The following is an 18,663-nucleotide window of genomic DNA, read 5'->3' as shown; positions in this document are numbered from 1 at the left end:
GATAGAGATGGTATCTTGTTTTTGTTTTTCCTGGTTCCTACCTACAATGGCTAGTACATTATAGATATTCAATTGAAGTTGAATGAATAAATGACACAATAGTTGTCAGTTAAATACGTACGTTTGAAGTGCTATGAGAAGTAAATTCTAAATTAGTTTTGTATGATTTTGAAGAGAAACTGGGAGATTGGTACAGTCTCGAGATAGATTTGTGTGTGTGTGTGTGTGTGTGTGTGTGTGTGTGTGTGTGTGTGTGGCTTACTATGAGACTGGGTTTCTCTGTGTAGAAACCTTGGCTGTCCTGGAACTCACTAATGTAGAACAGGCTGGCCTAGAACTCAGAGATCTGTCTGCTTCTGCCTCCCGAGTGCTGGGATGAAAGGCATGCACCCAGCAATTTTTGTTTTTTAAATATGGGGTAAGTTTAAAAATAGTAACTACTGGGGGCTGGAGACATGACTCAGTGGTTAAGAGCACTGACTGCTTTTCTAGAGGTCCTAAGTTCAATTCCCAGCAACCACATGGTGGCTTACAGCCATCTGTAATGAGATCTGGTGCCCTCTTGTGGTCTCTAGGCATACATGGAGGCAGAATGTTGTGTATATAATAAATAAATAAATCTTAAAAATATAACAACTGCCGAACAATTGTGGTGCACACCTTTAATCCCAGCACTGAGGAGGCAGAGGCAGGTGGATCTCTGTGAGTTGGAGGCCAGCCTGGTCTATAAAGTGAGTTTCAGGACAGCCAGGAGTGTTAGAGAAATCTGTCTTGAAAACAAAACAAAAGAAAAAAATAGCAACTTAGGCAATTGAATGTGTATCAGTGGCCTTGTTATGTAGGATATAAAACCTATTTTCTGAATTTTTAAACAAGTGGTAAGTAAACATAGGGGCAGAGGTGGTGTTAAAATGCCATTGATAGTGAGATTTAAGAACATGTGTGACCTTACAGTGTATGTCAGCATTGTTCTTATGCCCCGTTTGAGGCCAGATCACTTGCCATGTAACTGGGTACAGAAAAAACACTTTCTCTTTTGGTAAGAAGATCCACGAATTAGGAGGGGCCTGGAAAGGGTTACACCAACCATGCACCGTACTCTCCTCATCTCAGCACACAGGTCTCCAGGAAGGAGAGTTTCTGTAGAAGAGCTCACTGCTGTTTGAAAATGGGAAGCCATAGCCGGGCGGTGGTGGCGCACGCCTTTAATCCCAGCACTCGGGAGGCAGAGCCAGGCGGATCTCTGTGAGTTCGAGGCCAGCCTGGGCTACCAAGTGAGTTCCAGGAAAGGCGCAAAGCTACACAGAGAAACCCTGTCTCGAAACCCCCCCCCCAAAAAAAAAAAAAAAAGAAAAAGAAAATGGGAAGCCATGGAAATGGTGTCCTGGGTGTAGCGCTGCTCCTTGCTAGAAAGATAGCGGTGCAGAAGAAGCATGGCTCCTGCTTTTCTAACTTCGTAGAGACCATCTGCTTTGTTCACTTCCCATTGCTGGGACAAAATCCCAGACAGAAGCAGTTTGAGAAGGAAGGAGGGGTTTCCTGGGGCTCATAGCTGGAGTGCAGTCAACCATGTGGATAGGTCATGGTAGCTGAAGCCTGAGTAGCTGGTGACGTTGTCTCTGAAGTCAGAAAAATGGGAGGGGGTCCTTGAGCTCAGCTTGCTTTCCTTCTTAATCACTCCAGTACTCTAGCCCAGGCAGTGGTCCTGCCCACATTTAAGATGGCTCCTCCCACCTCAGTTAAATAAATCTAGATAATTTCTCTGCCATGGCCAGGGGCTTGTCTCCTGGATGATTTGTGATACAAACAAGATTTATATAGGCAGAGTTTTCTTGTTCCAGCCACCTATATATAACTGATACAGAGGCTTAACATTACTTATAAATGCTTGACCAATAGCTCAGGCTTGTTACTAGCTAACTCTTACACTTAAATTAACCCATATTTCTTAGCTATGCTTTGCCATGTGGACATTTTCTACATGTCCTCCTTCCTCGGCCAGCTGGCGTCTCTTCTGACTCTGCTCTTCATCCCAGTAGCCTCAGTTTGATTGTCCCTCCCAACCTTATCCTATCTTGCTATAGGCCAGTCAGCTTCTTTATTCACCAATGAGAGTAATACATATTCACATTTGTATTCACCATTGCTGTACAGAAGGGTTGTTCCACAGCAGATTTACCATCTCATCTTCCTACCGTATATTAACCCTTTCAAGATTCTTTTTCTTCACACTGAGCCGGTCTTCCATATGGATGAGCAGAGAATGCTTTGTAAAAGCCAAGGATGCTAGACCAGCGGTGTATAATTTACCATTTCCGTTTCACTTGCCAGCTTCTGGGTACTTATTTCTTAAATGGTTTTCTTATCCTAGATAACCAGTGTTGCATTAATTGATGTAGCAAGTATTCTTTTATTTATTATCATCATTTACAGTGCCATATTCACTTGGAGAAAAGAATGTGATTGCTAAACTGCAGATAAGAAATCACCACAATACAACATGTAACCACAAAAACTTCCCTAGAAATGAAAGTGTTGGTTAGGATGTGAGTGAGGCATTTTAACTCTGTTGAATTGTTTTCTGGTTTAGACTGTGGTTTTGTTTTGTTTTTTTTTTTTCTTCCCATTAATGCATGAGTCTCCAAGCAGTAAAACGTTTTTTCTAAAAAAGCCAAGTTGGATGGATCATCTTCTTACACTAACCATTTACAAGATTAGTTTCTATACATAAAGTTGTATTGTTGTGACTATTCTATGTCATGGATTTGAAACCTTATGTAAAGGTGTTTTGCATGCATGTATGTATTGTGTACATTTTGTTCCCTTTCTACCCGATGGACAGTGCTTTTACTTTCATTATTAATTTAGATTTTAAGCAACTTGATGTTATTCATTGTTAGAAAACCAAATAACCCCAGCACCAGTGGTGCTGTGCTAGAAAACCAATTCCTGCATTACCTGCTTTTTGGTGCATATTTAAAAGTTGGCCTGTTGTAAAGATGACTTGTGAGAAGAGAATCCATAGCTCTGCATTTTAAATACTCATCCTAATTTTAGAAAAACATTGAAAATGTAATGTTTTCATTGTGCTGCACCCCCATGTCAAATGATTGGACCACAGCTTTTTTAATTTTTATTTTTTTTAAGTCAAGAAGTTTGTTAGCTTCTATTGTCTTTATAGATCCAGTGTTGTTTGTGACCATGTAAGGAAAAGATCCTGTTTTGGATTTCATATCCCCTCTACCATTGCTGCTTTATTCTGTTGTGTTAGAATTGAGACGAGATAGATAACTGTAATTAAAGATCTTATCTCAAACATTTGTAATGAACTAGAGATGGATTGCAGCTGAAAACATACTTAGGTTTTATTTTAAACATAGAACATTTATAGATTTATTACAGCTGACTAAGTCATAAAACAACAGAAAAGAGAGTGGTTAACTTTGTCTGATTCTGTAGAATTAGCTGTCTGTCTGGAAAGCACACTGTTTATTCTGTGGTTACTAAGAAGTATGGAAAGATACCTACCTGTTCCTGGAGCTTTAGTGAGAAAACTAAAAGCATATGGTCACTGAAAGAGAGAGAGAGAGAGAGAGAGAGAGAGAGAGAGAGAGAGAGAGAGAGAGAGAGAGAGAGAGAGAGAGAGAGAGAGAATGAGAATGAATGTGTATGTAATGTGTATAATCATTTTAAATACTTTTGTATGTATGCATTTATTATTATGGTTAGCATCATTACCGAAGAACCTTCATATCTTGTATTTTTAAACATTTTGTGTTGTAATACTAAAAAGCTGTAAAACAAATTTGGAAACTATTTCAAAATACCTATTTTATACATATTATATACTTGAATCCTGGAGTTGTTTAGTTTCACCCATTTTTATGATGATAATGACATATATATTATAGACTTTTCTATTGTAAATTCTATCCAAGAATTCAGCTTCATTGCAACATAAACACCTTGGCATTCCCTAGAATAAAAATATAAAATTATATATGTTATATATATATTTGTTAGATTACATTTTAAAATTTAACATTTCATGAAGTTTTCAAGCTTACTTACAGTACTAGGTATTTGCTAATAGGTTACTAGGAAACTTCTAGAGCGAGTCTTTTTTTTTTGTTAGGAAAAGTATGCAGTAATAATTATTCAGGAGATTAATTCAAGTATTGTAGTATTCTCTAATTTTTTTTTTTTAAATTTTTACAGGTCATCACAAGATAATAGAATACTTCTTGTCAATTGTCAGAATAAGAGTCTTTCACAGTCTTTTGAAAATCTTCTTGATGAACCAGCATATGGCTTAATACAAGTATGCTTTTCTAGTCCTTAAATATACCTTTTATTTATATATCATTTGGATTCTGTCATTTGTGTTTCTCATTCCCCCAGCCTTCTCAGAGCACAAAATGAGCAGGCGTGTGTGTGTTCTTTATGGCACTGTGCTGTGTAATCTTATAGAGTAATATGATCTAGAGTACTTGGAAACCCCAGATACTCCCTTGATCCTTAATTACTCTTAAGCCAGGTCTTTCTTTTATCATAATGCTGAAATAGGGCAGCAGCAGATTTAAATTATGCTTTTCATTGATCTGAAGGGTCACAGAGTAAGCTATTTCAAATGAATGATTAGTTTAGAAAAAGAAATAATCTGAGTTTTTGTTTCTCATCTCAGTAGATTGTTGTGGGTATTAGCATGTATCTTATTGCTCTAAATATGTTTAGGTATGGTTTTGCTTTTTGGCTAAAATTGTGCACTGAACATATGCAGAATCCTGATTGTCTTCATTCCTTTATTCACTTAGCACATGCTTGAGTGCTTACTATGTTTCTGGCACTTTCTCTTGACTTTGGGAATGTAAAGATTAACAACACAAGATGGAGACCTCAGAAAGGAGTAGGACAGAGGATTGGCTCCTTAAGTCCTTTGGAGAGTTGTTATGGAATAAGTAACTGTTGTTAGTAAATGTAAAGTCACAGGCACTTTTGGCTTTAGAAATAATACTAGAATTAGACACAGAAAAGACTTGGCTCTTTCTGGGACAGCTCTGCTCTAGAAGAACTGATTCTTGACATTAGATTAAGACATCAGCTCTTATCTATCAAATATTCTGTGTTAGTGTGGTAGTGCACACTTCAAGAAATACAATCTGTGTATTTTTTTTGTGAAGGCAGGACTGCTAGACAGAAGAAAGCTGTTGTGGGCCATTCACCACTGGAAAGTAAGCACTGTGTACAGTTGTGTATACAGACTGAATGAAGCCTGCGAAGCATCTGTTGATCTGCAATTCAATCAGTAGCATCAAGTTGTCATTTATTATGCAATTTTAACCAAATGGCTTAAGTTTAAATTTTTCTTTCTAGAAAAAACCCTTAAGATAATCATAGAATACTCTGTTTTAGCTCTGATTTCCCTCCTTTTAAAGCTTTGCCTTTTTGCCACTCATGGGATAGCTTTGTTCCTTATTTTAATTAATAATGCTATTGTTTTTCTTTCTGTTACGTAGAAAATTAAAAAGGATCCTTATACAGCAACTATGGTAGGATTTTCCAAAGTTACAAACTACATTTTTGATAGTTTGAGAGGAAGTGATCCCTCTACACATCAACGACCACCTTCAGAAATGGCAGATTTTCTAAGTGATGCTATTCCAGGTCTAAAGATAAATCAGCAAGAAGAACCGGGATTTGAAGTCATCACAAGAGTGAGTGGAGATTTTAAGTAATCTAGTTCGTAACGTTTAATAGGAGAATGCAGTCTGAGTACTGCAGAAAAGAAACTCACTCCTCATGCCTCTTCCCTGTAGTCCATTCATAGTAGTCCTGCTGACTAATAAGTATATCTGACAATGCTGGCGTGCCGCCAGATTCTTGACTCACTCTCCTGTACCGTCTCTTCATTACTGTTGCGTCTCCTGGGGTTGGTTTTGGTCATAACGAAGAAGCTGTTTTGTGGAGTGCAGAGAAGTGAAAGGAGTGCTGAGCTCGTCTGTGTTGTGTGTTGTTTGCCCATTGTTGTGTAGGCACCAGAGGCAGCTCCGACGTGACACAGGCCTTGTGTGTCCTTAGAAGTCTTGACTGAGATTGATGGGTTTGTGCCCTGCATTAAGGCAAATCTTCATGCAATGTTGAACAAAGCTTTGAGTTTGCTGCAAGTCTAGGCTTGCTCATAATTATAGAATTGTACATTTCTAAGTTGTGGGACTTAATTAAAGGCTTTATCTTTAAATAGTATTTTTAAATTACCAGCATCTATTAATTGAATAAAACCAGTAGAAATTGCCAAGTGAAACTAATGAATCATGAATCAATTTTGAGAATTGCAAACTTCAGTTTGGAAGAAAAGCTATTTTAAGAGTGTGATTAGTGGAATAATTATATATTCTGTCTCTTCCTAATAATGTACCATTTGATTTGAAGGTTTCATAGAATTGATGTTGAGTGCTTTTACTAATGTAATTGAAAATCTAATGGCAGAACCTTTTTAACAACAAATACTTGGAGTCTCTGAATTTGTATTCCAGTTGATTATGTTCCATAGGAGGGGAATCCTGGCTAATAAAGCTAGATAACTTAACACTGGAGAATGAGGAAAGATGCTGGGAACGTTAGAGCTCAGGCTTGAGAAACAGTGTCCTAGGAGTTTTAGAATATGCCTCCATTTCCTCTTACAGCCGTGTGAACAGTTCTTTTATTTCTCTTCCTGTTGTAGATTGATTTGGGAGAGCGACCTGTCGTTCAGAGGAGAGAGCCTGTGTCTCTGGAAGAATGGACCAAGAGTGTTGACTCTGAAGGAAGACTCTTAAATGTGGAGAGCATGAAGCAGATGATATTCAGAGGGGTACTGCATCTCTGATCCTGATTGTATCAGTTGTCTGTTGGGTTGTTTTGATTTCTTTTCCAGGACGAATTGACTCTCATTTCTTAAATGAAAGCTAGATTAAAGTTTCTGTATTGAGAGGAAGAATGGGGTGTTCCCCTGTGTGCTGACTTTGGGATGTCGATAAGTCTAGGAGAAGATAGTTTTTCTTGTTTTGTTCTGTGGGTTACATGAAGAGGCTTCTAACAGTGGCGTTCCTCTTACCCAGTAAGATCCACTGTACGGTCTACTATACTCCTGCTCTCGGCAGCTTACTTTTGTCTTCAGGGTCTGGACATAAGAATCAAGATAGTATTTATTGAGTTGAATTATTTTGGGGTTGAAAACTTAAGTATTAAGTTTCCCATTTATTTATATTCAAGTTTTATGAACTTAGGGTATTCTTTTTCTTTTTAAACTAATGTGATTAATATGAATACTTTCTTTAGGGTCTTAGTCATTCATTAAGAAAGCAAGCATGGAAATTTCTTCTGGGTTATTTTCCTTGGGATAGTACCAAAGAGGAAAGAACTCAATTACAAAAACAAAAAACGTAAGTAAATGATGCTTTTGTATGTTTATCAGAGAAATTGAAGTAACCTACCCATACAAATTAAGTTTATGTGAGGATTTGGAATAGACCAGGAAATGGTAGAACAATTAGATTTCATCGTTTCAATTTAAAAATTAGAAGCAGTGTAATTATTTTATACCAGAAACACTTGTTTAGAAGGATCTTATTATAGCTATGCTTGTGAGTGAATATGTAAACTATGGTAGAATGTCCTAGCTTCCTGTGCTAACTTTGTGTCAGCCTTTGGATACTTAAAGACAACTATGTAGATACATGTTAAAGTATATCATTCATCTCTTTTGGTTTTTGTAATTTAATTATAAAAATATAAAACTGGGTTATACATATATTGGCTCTTTAGATTACCTTTAAGTTATTTTTGTCATGCTCATGCACTGGTCACATGGAAGAAAGAGTGTTTTATTCCCTACACTTCCTAGGTGGTTTTTATGTCCAGTCTTCAGTAGTCTGACTTGAAACCCTTCTGAGCCATACGTGCATGTCCAGATTCTTTGCCAGTCTCAGCCTTTCCTGTATCTTTTATTAGCAGTTTTCCAGTAAAAATGATGGGGAAACAGAGTTTTAAAGTTGGGTTTAAAAAGTTATTTGAATTCTTACTTCTAATTATTCAAAAGCTTTAGTGACTAAATAATGTTTGATGAGTGGAATAAGTTTAGAAATCATTTCAAGAATTGTTTTCTTTTAATGTGTACCTGAAATTCTAGCAGTTAAAGTTTATCGTGTCCATTTCTTCTGTTTTCATGTATGTCTAACTAAACATTTCACTGTCATGCTTATGAACTTAGACACCACTAGCATCACAAATACTCTGGTCCACCGTGTATAGAGGACTCGAGGAAACAGTGTCACAACTCGAGTCTCAATGGCGTTCTTGGTGTGCGTTGTCTCCACAGTGATGAGTACTTCAGGATGAAGCTGCAGTGGAAGTCTGTCAGCGAGGAGCAAGAGAAGAGAAACTCAAGGTTGAGAGATTACAGAAGTCTGATCGGTATGTTTCCTTAGTAACTTTGGAGACACAAGAGATCTTGATAAGACAAAGAAGCAAAAAGCATGATGAGATACTGGGGCTCAAAAGAAGTCTGAATTGGGAAGTGTGTGGGGATGCGGTTAGTTAGTGTAGCAGGCCTGTAAATTCAGCCTTTGCATGGTTAAGTACTGATGTGCTTTATTTCATAATGTAAATTAAGAAAAGATTATTTGCTTATTTTAAAAGATTTACATTTTTGTATTCTCTATGAAAAGTGATGTTGTACTTAACTATTGGAAAAATTAGAAACTATAGATGACCAAAAAGAAGAAAATAAAAATTGTGTTTCTGCTACTTAGAGATACTTATGGTTAATGGGGCTTTGGTTTATATAACTTTAACATACATATACCTTTTGTCTGTCTGTCTGTCTACCTACCTACCTATATGTTTTGAGACCAGGTCTCTCTATGTAGTCTTGACTGTCCTGGAGCTCGCTATGTAGACCAGATTGGCCTGAAACTCGCAGAGATTCTCCTGCCTCTGCCTCCTGAGTGCTGGTGTGCACTATCATGCTGAATCATATTTTATTTTTAATTAAGTGATTTTAAATGGAAAAATTTCAAATTTGAAGCTAGACTATTTCCTAGGGAACAACTATTCTCTAAGAAAAGAGGTGTGAATGCACTGTTACCATGGCAATCGTTAGACTTAGTTCTGGGATGTCTGAGTTACTAAAGGCTGCTTATTTTGTACTATACACTCCTGCTTGGCAAGCGTCACTTCACAATTGGTTTTACAGATGAGAAAACGGAAGCATTGAGAACATGAGTGGCGTGTACATTGTCACCAATAAGCATAGAGTTCAGTTTTAGTCCTCTTTAACCGTCCCTTCACATCCTGTTTATATGATTTTTGCACAGAACTTAGTTTCAGTTGTTTTGTATTGAATTTGTATATGGATGCTTATAGGATCATAAATACATAGAGATATTTTGTCATTGCTCTGGCCACCACCACCCACGTATGGAAGGGAGAACTCTAATTTAGCCAGTGTGGTGGTGTATGTATATAATCCCAGAACTTGGGAAACATAGGCAGGCAAGTTGATTAGAGTTCAGGCTCAAACTGGGCAACATAGGGCAATAATACCAGCCAGCTAGAACTACATAGCAAAACTCTGTCTTAGAAAAAGGAAAAAAAAAAGCAAAAGGCTGTCTAACTCTAGAAAGCTATTATTATACCTAGAAAGCTTTATGCAGAAGTGATTCAGAACCTTTGTGATATGCAGACAACTACTGCCATCTGTTGGCATTAGTGCTTTTGACTGGAAAGCACATGTTCCCTGGAAAGTAAGCTACTTAAAACTCTGGTTACTGTGTCATAGCTTGTTTAAGGATTCCATCTGAAGGCATCTACTGTTTGCCGTTTCATAGAAGAGAAGATGGTGAACTACGTTTGCCTTCCCCTTTTACTGGACATTAAATGCCCAAACTAGAAAGGAGTCCAGACGTTAAGTGGTTGAGTGTTTGAAGGGCCATTTCTTATACACGTTGTAGCACCCCCTATATTTTAAGCTGTAATGACTCATCTTCTGTCTCCTTTGTGCCTCACTCATTTGTTGCAGGCATCTGGTGGGGAAAATCTAGATGCTTCAAATCTCTTTAAAAACACCACCACCACCACCAACAACAAAAACAGAGTCTCATGTAGTTCAGGCTAGCCTTGAACTCCTGATCCTCCTGTCTCTACCTCCCACCCGGCTTAAATCTCTGTATGATCTGAATTGAGACATACCTATTCAGTTTGCTCATTTTTAGACAAAAATAAAGGTTACTAAGTTGTTTAATTCGTCTAGAGTTTTCCAGTGGCTATGCACGTGTGCGCGCGCGTGCGCGCGCGCACACACACACACACACACACACACACACACACACACACACACACACACACTCTCACACACGCTGTGGGTGAGATAGGTGGATGACGGGTTTATTGGCCAGCTATCCTCACGATTTAGTGAGCCTGGGTTCAGTGAGAAACACTGCTTCAAAAAGGGTGGGGTGGAGCAATGGTTAAAGACACCAAAGATTGACTTTCGGGGTCATACTGTAGCTAGAGTTTTCCTGCTTTGCCCACAGTCAGGACAAATCTTTGTCACCCGCCAGTCCCACAGCCGCTCAGACCCAACCAAGTAAACACAGAGACTTATATTGCTTACAAACTGTATGGCCGTGGCAGGCTTCTTGCTAACTGTTCTTTTATCTTAAGTTAATCCATTTCCATAAATCTATACCTTGCCACGTGGCTGGTGGCTTACCAGCGTCTTCACATGCTGCTGGTCATGGCGGCGGCTGCAGTGTCTCTCTCCTCAGCCTTCCGCTTCCCAGAATTCTCCTCTCTCCTTGTCCCACCTACTTCCTGCCTGACCACTGGCCAATCAGTGTTTTATTTATTGACCAATCAGAGCAATTTGACATACAGACCGTCCCACAGCATCATACACACTCAAACCTCCATGAACACATACAAAATGTATTTATGCTCATCTTTGCTCAGGAGGCTGTAGGTCTTGTGGATCACATGAAGAAGATGGATTTAAGTATGATGGAAGGCTGTTGGAATAAGAGTATGTTGTAAGAGTACGCTATTTATATTTTAATTGTTTTTGCTGCTGTGTGAAAATGGGTCCTATCAAGTTGTAAGTAGGAATAAGAAGGCTGTCGAAGATATAAATAGGGTTAAGGAAGCTACCGAGGGAGGTAGAAGTCTAAGTAAGAGGTGGTGGTAGTGCAGAGTTAGAGGACCCATGTTGTTGATAGAATTTACAAGAATTTTTGGTATATTGAATATTGAGTGGAATAGACTTGTTTTCGTGATGACTTGAGAACCTAGGTGCTCCGTATTGCCAGTTCCTCAGCTGAGAGATTTTGAGCAGAAGAGTAACATGACCAGAGTTATGACTTAGCAGCACACTTGGATGCCTGCAGAATGGGTCTAGAGGAGCAGAAGTGGTGGGAGGAAGACATTTGAGGCACTGCTCAAGTCCAGATGCAGGGCGACGGCTGCTGGACGTAGGAGACTAACAGACAGACTTGTATGGAGACTTGAAGCTGCAGTGTGCATCTGGCAGCTCCCTGGTGAGGGGGGATTGGAGCAGAGGCAACAACAGCAACGTCTAGATTATTTATTTCTTCAGGGCCTCTGAATGTTTGAGAAGAGCAAAGACAACACCATGGCCAGAATGGAGGTAGTTAGGTAGGGAGTCAATGTGTTGGGTGGGCGATGAGAATTTTGGCTTCTCTATGTATTTTTTTTTTTTAATTTTAATTTGTTTATTGTGTATACAGTGTTCTGTTTGCACTTAGCCCTGCAGGCCAGAGGAGGGAACCAGATCTCATTGCTGATGGTTGTGAGCCACCATGTGGTTGCTGGAATTGAACTCAGGACCTCTGGAAGAGTGGCCAGTGCTCTTAACCTCTGAGCCATCTCTCCAGCCCTTCTCTATGTATTTTAAAGATTTCATTAGTGTACAATGTCAGTCAAGGGAAGGAAGGATGGATGTCACAATTGTAGGGTGAGCAGCTGGAGAAATGGAGTTGCTGTGCTTTATTGACAAGGTGGGACAAGCCAGAAGAGATAGGTTTGTAAAGGGCTGTTTAGAATTCAGTTTTGGATAATAATTTTGGGTATTCACTAATTAATATGTCAGAATGAGGGCCCTCAGGTTCTTGAGTGCGTTAGTAGCTGGAGATAAATTTAAGGTCACTAACTTACTAGTTAAGAGACTGTGTGAAACAGTGATTTAGGAAACTAGATGAAGATTTGACAAGCAGACAGTGTGATTGGAAGAGGCCTCAGAAACGAAGGCACTTTCATTTACAACTGGGGACATCATGGAGAAGCCAGGAAAAAAAAAAAAAAAAAACAGGCGAGAGAGGAGACCATGGTTTCCTAAAAGACTAATGAACATGGCTCAGGAGAGATGCTGTGATGTCAGGAGGGCAAGGGCTCACGATGTGGGCAGTGCTGAGATCCCCAGAGTCTGATTTTAAGGAGTGCCTGTGGGTTGTTGGGTGTGACAAGATGGTTAGCCTGAGTTCAGAAAGGAGGAAGAGGAAGAGGAAAGAACTTGGACGTGGTACAGTTCAGAAGGGAGGAGGAGGAAGAGGAAAGAACTTGGACGTGGTGCATGCAGCTTTTGCGAGCCTTTCTCTCAACAGATGGAGATCGCGGCAGCAGACAGGGAAGAGGGGTTGAGAAGATTTCTGTGCTGAGAAGAGCAGCACACAGTGGAGTGCTGTGTAGTTCAGTGAAGAAAAGTTGACCAAACTGAAGAGGAGGAGGATGGACAAAGAGTTCCTAGAGCAGCCAGAGAATTCTAGTGGCTGCTGGTGCTGGAACTCATTTGTAGGAAGACAGGCTGCCTTAGTCACTGTCAGGGAAGCTCATCCATCAAGATGGGGGATGAGTGAGACTGAATTCCCATGCAGGCTGATTACTTTTTTGTTTTTAAAATTGTGTGTGTGTGTGTGTGTGTGTGTGTGTGTGTGTGTGTGTGTGTGTGTGTTTGTGTGTGTGTTTTCGCGCACATGTCGCCACAATGTATGTGTGGAGGTCGGAGGACAACTTTATGGGAGTCAGTTCTCAAGGAATTTTTCTTTATTAATTAAAGCTTGTCAAGAAGTGAAATTAGTAAGAAATTCTATGCTTGTTAGATAAAAACTTTATATAAGAATCTGTTTTTTTGAAATATATGATTTTCTTCTTTAGAAAAAGATGTCAACAGAACGGATCGAACAAACAAGTTTTATGAAGGTCAAGATAACCCAGGACTGATTTTGCTTCATGACATTTTGATGACCTACTGTATGTATGATTTTGATTTAGGTGAGTTCTGTAAAGTTTTGATTTAAATAAAGACTCTGTGTTTATTTTAGAATTTAAATAGATTGGCTGGTTTGGAAATGGTAATTGCCTTAGAAGCTTATGAGGCTATGACTCCACAGGAGAGCCCTAGGTTGTCACAGCAAGTCACAGAGGCACTGCGGGACTCTTGTAATTTTTTTGGGAGAGTTGTAGTGATATCTTCAGGACGTTACTGAACTAACTGAAGTAGTTTTAGGAATTTAACAGTAGCTTGTTCCATTTCTTTTGATGAAACTACTTATTTGTAAGGCTGGATAGTTGGCCGTGCTGTGTAAAAACAAGTGAGGAATATGGGTGAAGACGGTGATCTTCTATTAACTTCCAGCTTGGAGGACTGTATAATGCTCAACAGTGCTCATTAGTTCAATGGACAGAAACACAGGCTGAGCATCTCTTACCTGAATGGTTTGAACCAGTGTTTCAGATTTCATGGCTTTTTGGATTTTGAGAGTTTATTTGGAGGTTCTAGCTGGGGAGGGAAGCTACTCAGATCTGCTGGACTGGAGACTGTTTCCTCTGTTTGGAGAAGGTCATCCTCGAAATGCAAAACTTCAGGAATGACTCCTGAGGAGTGCTAATGGAGGAAGCAGACACCTTGCAGCCAGCCAGACCAGCTGAGTAGTCAACTGTGGTGGTCAGTGGGTAACAAAGGTAGCCAGGTCTCCCTCACATCAAACTTTGGAATTGGAGTGTGTGCATAGACTTCACTTTGGGCATCCCTCATCTGGTATTCTGAAATGCATCAAAACCTGAACCTCTCAGCCCTTGATGAGCTGTTTGGAATAGGTGTATAATAAATGGAGCTGTTGGTAATTTCTTGAAGATTAGGGAGGCATTAAAAATGCATTTGTGGAGAAAGTCTGAGAACCATTGTTTATACTTCCTTCTTATGGAAGAAAAATCTTGATTGGAGCTCTGAGATTGTAGAGTGGAGTGTTTTGTGAGCCCTACCAAAATGAGTTATTAGGACTGGCATGTGAAATGGGAAATCATAGGGAAGGGACACAAGGGGGGAGAAAAGTTAACAAAACAATAGTGTTTGGGTTGGTCTTACTCTGTAGCCCAGCCTGGCTTAGAACTTGATATGTAGATCAGGCTAGCCTTAGCCTTGAACTCACAGCGATCTGCCTACCTTTGTCTCCTGAGTACTGGGCTCAAGGGAACCGATTTTTTAAGTAGCAAGAGACCTTGAGCTGTTTCTCTTCCTAAGCATCAGCCCATTATAAATAATAAGTAATGCATATTCCTGAGTTCCTACCACTCGAATGGCTCCCAGCTAGAAACTGTCAGAAATAGTGTGTTCCAGATTATTTCAGGAGTGCTCTGGGCGTCTTTTGGAGCAGCTGATTGGATACTCAGCCCATTTAAACTCAAATGAACCTTAAAGTATAAATAACATTTTCTTCATCATTTATATTTTATTAATTCTCTCAGTTATTGTTCTCAAGGTATCAGCCTTTTTAATGACAATATATTGAAAATTACAGAGCTCTCATTAAAGTAAAAAAAAATGTAGCCAGTCCTATCTGCCATACCTGTAGTGAACTTCATACTGGATCATTGAAAGCATATGGAATGACTTTCAGATTATAGAGTGCTGTCATACTTGATTTGATTTTAATTTTATATTATAATAATAGCTGCTTGAAGAAGTGAGGCTGTTAGTCCCACTTTATCAGTTAAAGTGTATTGGTTCACATGGTGGCTCACAACCATCTGTAATGAGATCTGGTGTCCTCTTCTGGCCTGCAGTCATACATGCAGGCAGAACACTGTATACAAAATAAATAAATGAATGAATGAATAATAAATAATTAAAAAAAGAAGTGGCTTAAAAAAAAAAAACAAAAAAAAAAAAAAGAAAAAAAAAAAAAAAAAAAAAAAAAGTGTATTGGTTCAAAAAGTGACTCCAGGTTGAATAAGAAGATAATTGATCCAGGGTTAGAGATTCTAATCTTTGTTACTAGCTGGCATTCTTACCTTTATACCAGCGGTTCTCAACCTATGGCTCATGACTCCTTTGGGGTTGCATATCAGATATTTAAATTATAATCCATACCAGTAGCAAATTAAGTTATAAAAATGAAATTAATTTTATGGCTGGGAATCACCATTGCAAATCACTGCTCTATCTATACCTTCAGCACTCCAGTCCATTGCCATTTTAACATTTTAGTATTGTAGAGAATAGGAGCATTGTTTTTTGAGAACAGGTGGCATTATGCAGTCTTGCCGATGATAATTTTGAAACAAGAATTCACATATGGCTGTGAAGAGAAGTATATCAGTTTGCCATCTCTATATGTCTACACTAACTCCAGACTTTCTAATCAGACACTTGAGGTGTCTGAAACATAGTTAAGTTTCCCATGAGTAACTGGATTTATTAGAAGCAGAAATAGCTGTTTCTACAATCATTGGGCCACATTTTCTGTCCTTCACTCATACTTAACCCAGGTGGTAAATTTAGTCTTCTGATGACTCCATCCTGTTGACTTGTTTTCTTTGCTCACACATGAGTGATGAGTAAGATACATTTTCCTGGAACTCAGTCTTGCTGTTGAGAAAATAGATCAAAATGGTGCAAAGCATACAGAAAACTTAAGGAAGAGTAACTTAGAGAACTCAGATGCTGTGCTTCAGGAAGTGTCTATGGGCCTTCAGTTTTGTTTTGTACTGTGTTGGAACCCATTTTTCCTAGCGGCTTTACCCAGCAGGTCTGCATAAAGAGGATGATTAGACCATGGGCCTGAGTGCAGGTGTCTGAGATGGTCTGCACTTGGCTGTGCTGCGGGGGAGGTCTTTTTTGCTCCTCCCCTCGGCATTGTTATAAAAAGCCCTTTGGAATAAAGTTCTGGGCTGGTTGATAAGGATCCAGGCCCACCTGAGGGTATCCTGTTTCTATCTGTTTCTCCTCTTTATTTCTAACTAAGTCTCTTATTCCTTATTCCCCAAGAGTCCCTGGGGTAAATAAATGTGGGGGCTGGTCCCGCACAGTGCTGTGGATGTTCACAAGGATGACCCTGAATGTTCAATAACAAGTTAAATTCTGTTCAAAATACTGTGTGCAAGAAAGTGCTGCAGTGTCTAGTGTTTTTAAAAATAATTTTTCTGGGTGGTGGTGCAACACACCTTTAATCTCTGCACTTGGGAGGCAGAGGCAGGCTGATCTCTGTGAGTTGGAGGCCAGCCTGGTCTACAAAGTGAGTTCCAGGACAGCCAGGGCTACACAGAAATTCTGTCTCAAAAAACAAAAACAAATAAAAAAGCAAAACAAAACCTAAGATTTTTAAAATTTTATACTCCAGTAGATAAGTTTTAGTTACCTGAAAAATTGACCAGCAAGTAGACTGAAGTTTTATTTTCAATATAAGAAAGTGTATACTAGGGTTATAAGAAATGTTATTTCTCCCACGTTTCCAGCTATGAAAATAATTTTGGAAATACTTTAGAAAGTGAGGTGCTGCTGATTAAGATGTACAGCCAGCAGTAGTATAGAATCCAAGTGCAGGTGAATACAGTGGTAACCAGCTTTACCATGCCTCAATGAATAATAATTCATACATTCGTTCTGCCCCACAACTAAAGAACATGATCTAAAAGAATGCAATGGTTTAAAGGCTATCTGAAGATAAAGAATAATTTGACAGCTTGCCTCAGCTAAGACTTACAGAAGAAACAGGGTGGTGATCTCATGAGAGCTGAAGACTTAAAGGATTAAATTAGCTTTCTAGAAAATTTTATTCTTTATAACTTAATAACAAAGCTCTCCCTACCCAGAGGAAAGGTACAGTGTAAATCTTTTGAATAGCACACGTTGAATTTTTCTAGCATAGAGTGTGCACTGTCAGGGACAGTAGAATCCTACTCTTTTGCACTTTGTTCAGGTCAGATTAATTTCCTTCATATTTTAACTGGTTTAGGTTAATAGTGTCCTTTAGTTCATTGTCAGTGCCAGATTGGGAAAATTCTGATGATAACCATTTCATCTTCTTAGTTATTCCTGTCCTGAAACATCTACATAAATCTGTAGACACGTTTATATTTAAATACGATATTCTTTTCTCTAAATTTCTTGCTTGGAACTGTGAGAATTGGTTGTCTTCTTAGAAATTAGGTGTTCTCTTATGCTAATATGAGTGGCATCATATTTTTCCACAGGTAGAGATTAGACATAACACGGCAGGAAGATTGTGTGGAAGGGCATCATGGTGGATGACAGAGCCCAGGCTCTTGGTGATGTAATAAGATTGTGTGGAAAGGAATAGTGCTGGGTGACCGAGTATAGACTCATGGCAAATAGAGCTTCACTTTTACTATAAGGAACTGTGAGGTGATCTCAGTGCCTTTCTGTATTACACATTTGATCTGAATTTTCTAAACGGACTTTGGCTTACCTCTATTCCTGGTAAAAATAAACAGGAATGAGCGATGGACACTTGTTTGTAACTTGTAGCAATACTGTCCTTGTTTCCTTTTTAAAGACACACTCTTTAAATGGCCTCCCTAAGAAAGATTTTTGCTGAGCCGAAATGCAAGTTTTGGATTTGCAAATGAAAGGCTGTATGTTGCACAGACATTTCAAGGTACTAGTTAGGATCACTTTGTGATGAGCCTAAATGGCCCTGACTATAAAGTTGAAGCTGTTCTTGGGGTAGGCAGAAAGCAGAATTGCAAGTTCAAAGCCTACCAGGACTACAAAACACAGGCACTATCTCTTTCAACTTTGCTCAGGAAACTGATAAGACAAGTTCAAAGTCAGCCTGTTCTACTAAGTGAGACTTGTTTCAAAATAGAAATGGGAAAAAAAATGAAGATATAATGCAGTGGTAGAATGTTTGCTGTCATGTGTTTACCCTCAACACCATTGCCAAAACAAAAAAAGAAGGAAAGAAAAATGTTGCTCATTTTGACAACTGTACAAAAGGTACCACAGTGCAGGTGACCAGGCACTTTGATACAACAGTTCCTTTTTGATGAAAACTTTGATGTCTAGGGCTGGAGAGAGGGATTTAGCCGTTAAGTACTGCTGGTGGCTCTTCGGTAATCCAGACTTCATTCCCAGCACCTACAAATGTCCCAGATTCCGTTCCTAGCACCGCATGGTGGCTTCTAACTTTCTATAACTCCAGTTCTAGGGCATCAAATTCGTGCCTCTGGATACCAGGCACACCAGTGGTATACAGACATACATGCAGGCAAAACACCAAAACCAGAAAATAATAAGTAAAAGAGTCTGGTGTCTGAAAACCACTTGTAAAACCAGAAACTTAAACTTGACATACAGGTGAAAAGCAAAATTAA

General features: G+C 39.0%; 1 protein-coding gene across 2 annotated transcripts in view; it reads left to right on the top strand.

The window, feature by feature from the left end:
• Tbc1d15 (TBC1 domain family member 15) overlaps positions 1–18,663 on the top strand; it is a 55,373-nt gene that overhangs the window by 23,176 nt on the left and 13,534 nt on the right. The window contains exons 6-12 of one of the 2 annotated variants that reach the window (XM_076553921.1): positions 4,219–4,321; positions 5,181–5,231; positions 5,517–5,714; positions 6,722–6,850; positions 7,318–7,421; positions 8,357–8,451; positions 13,204–13,320. In XM_076553921.1, the coding sequence (XP_076410036.1) occupies positions 4,219–4,321; positions 5,181–5,231; positions 5,517–5,714; positions 6,722–6,850; positions 7,318–7,421; positions 8,357–8,451; positions 13,204–13,320 (797 nt within the window). The remainder of the gene's footprint in view (positions 1–4,218; positions 4,322–5,180; positions 5,232–5,516; positions 5,715–6,721; positions 6,851–7,317; positions 7,422–8,356; positions 8,452–13,203; positions 13,321–18,663) is intronic. The other variant, XM_076553922.1, reaches the window with a different exon arrangement.

Source organism: Peromyscus maniculatus, chromosome 18, assembly GCF_049852395.1.
Source record: "Peromyscus maniculatus bairdii isolate BWxNUB_F1_BW_parent chromosome 18, HU_Pman_BW_mat_3.1, whole genome shotgun sequence".
In the NCBI taxonomy this organism is placed as follows: Eukaryota; Metazoa; Chordata; class Mammalia; order Rodentia; family Cricetidae; genus Peromyscus; species Peromyscus maniculatus.
The sequence above is the reverse complement of the archived record's forward strand: the minus strand, read 5'-3'. Positions and strand labels throughout refer to the sequence as shown.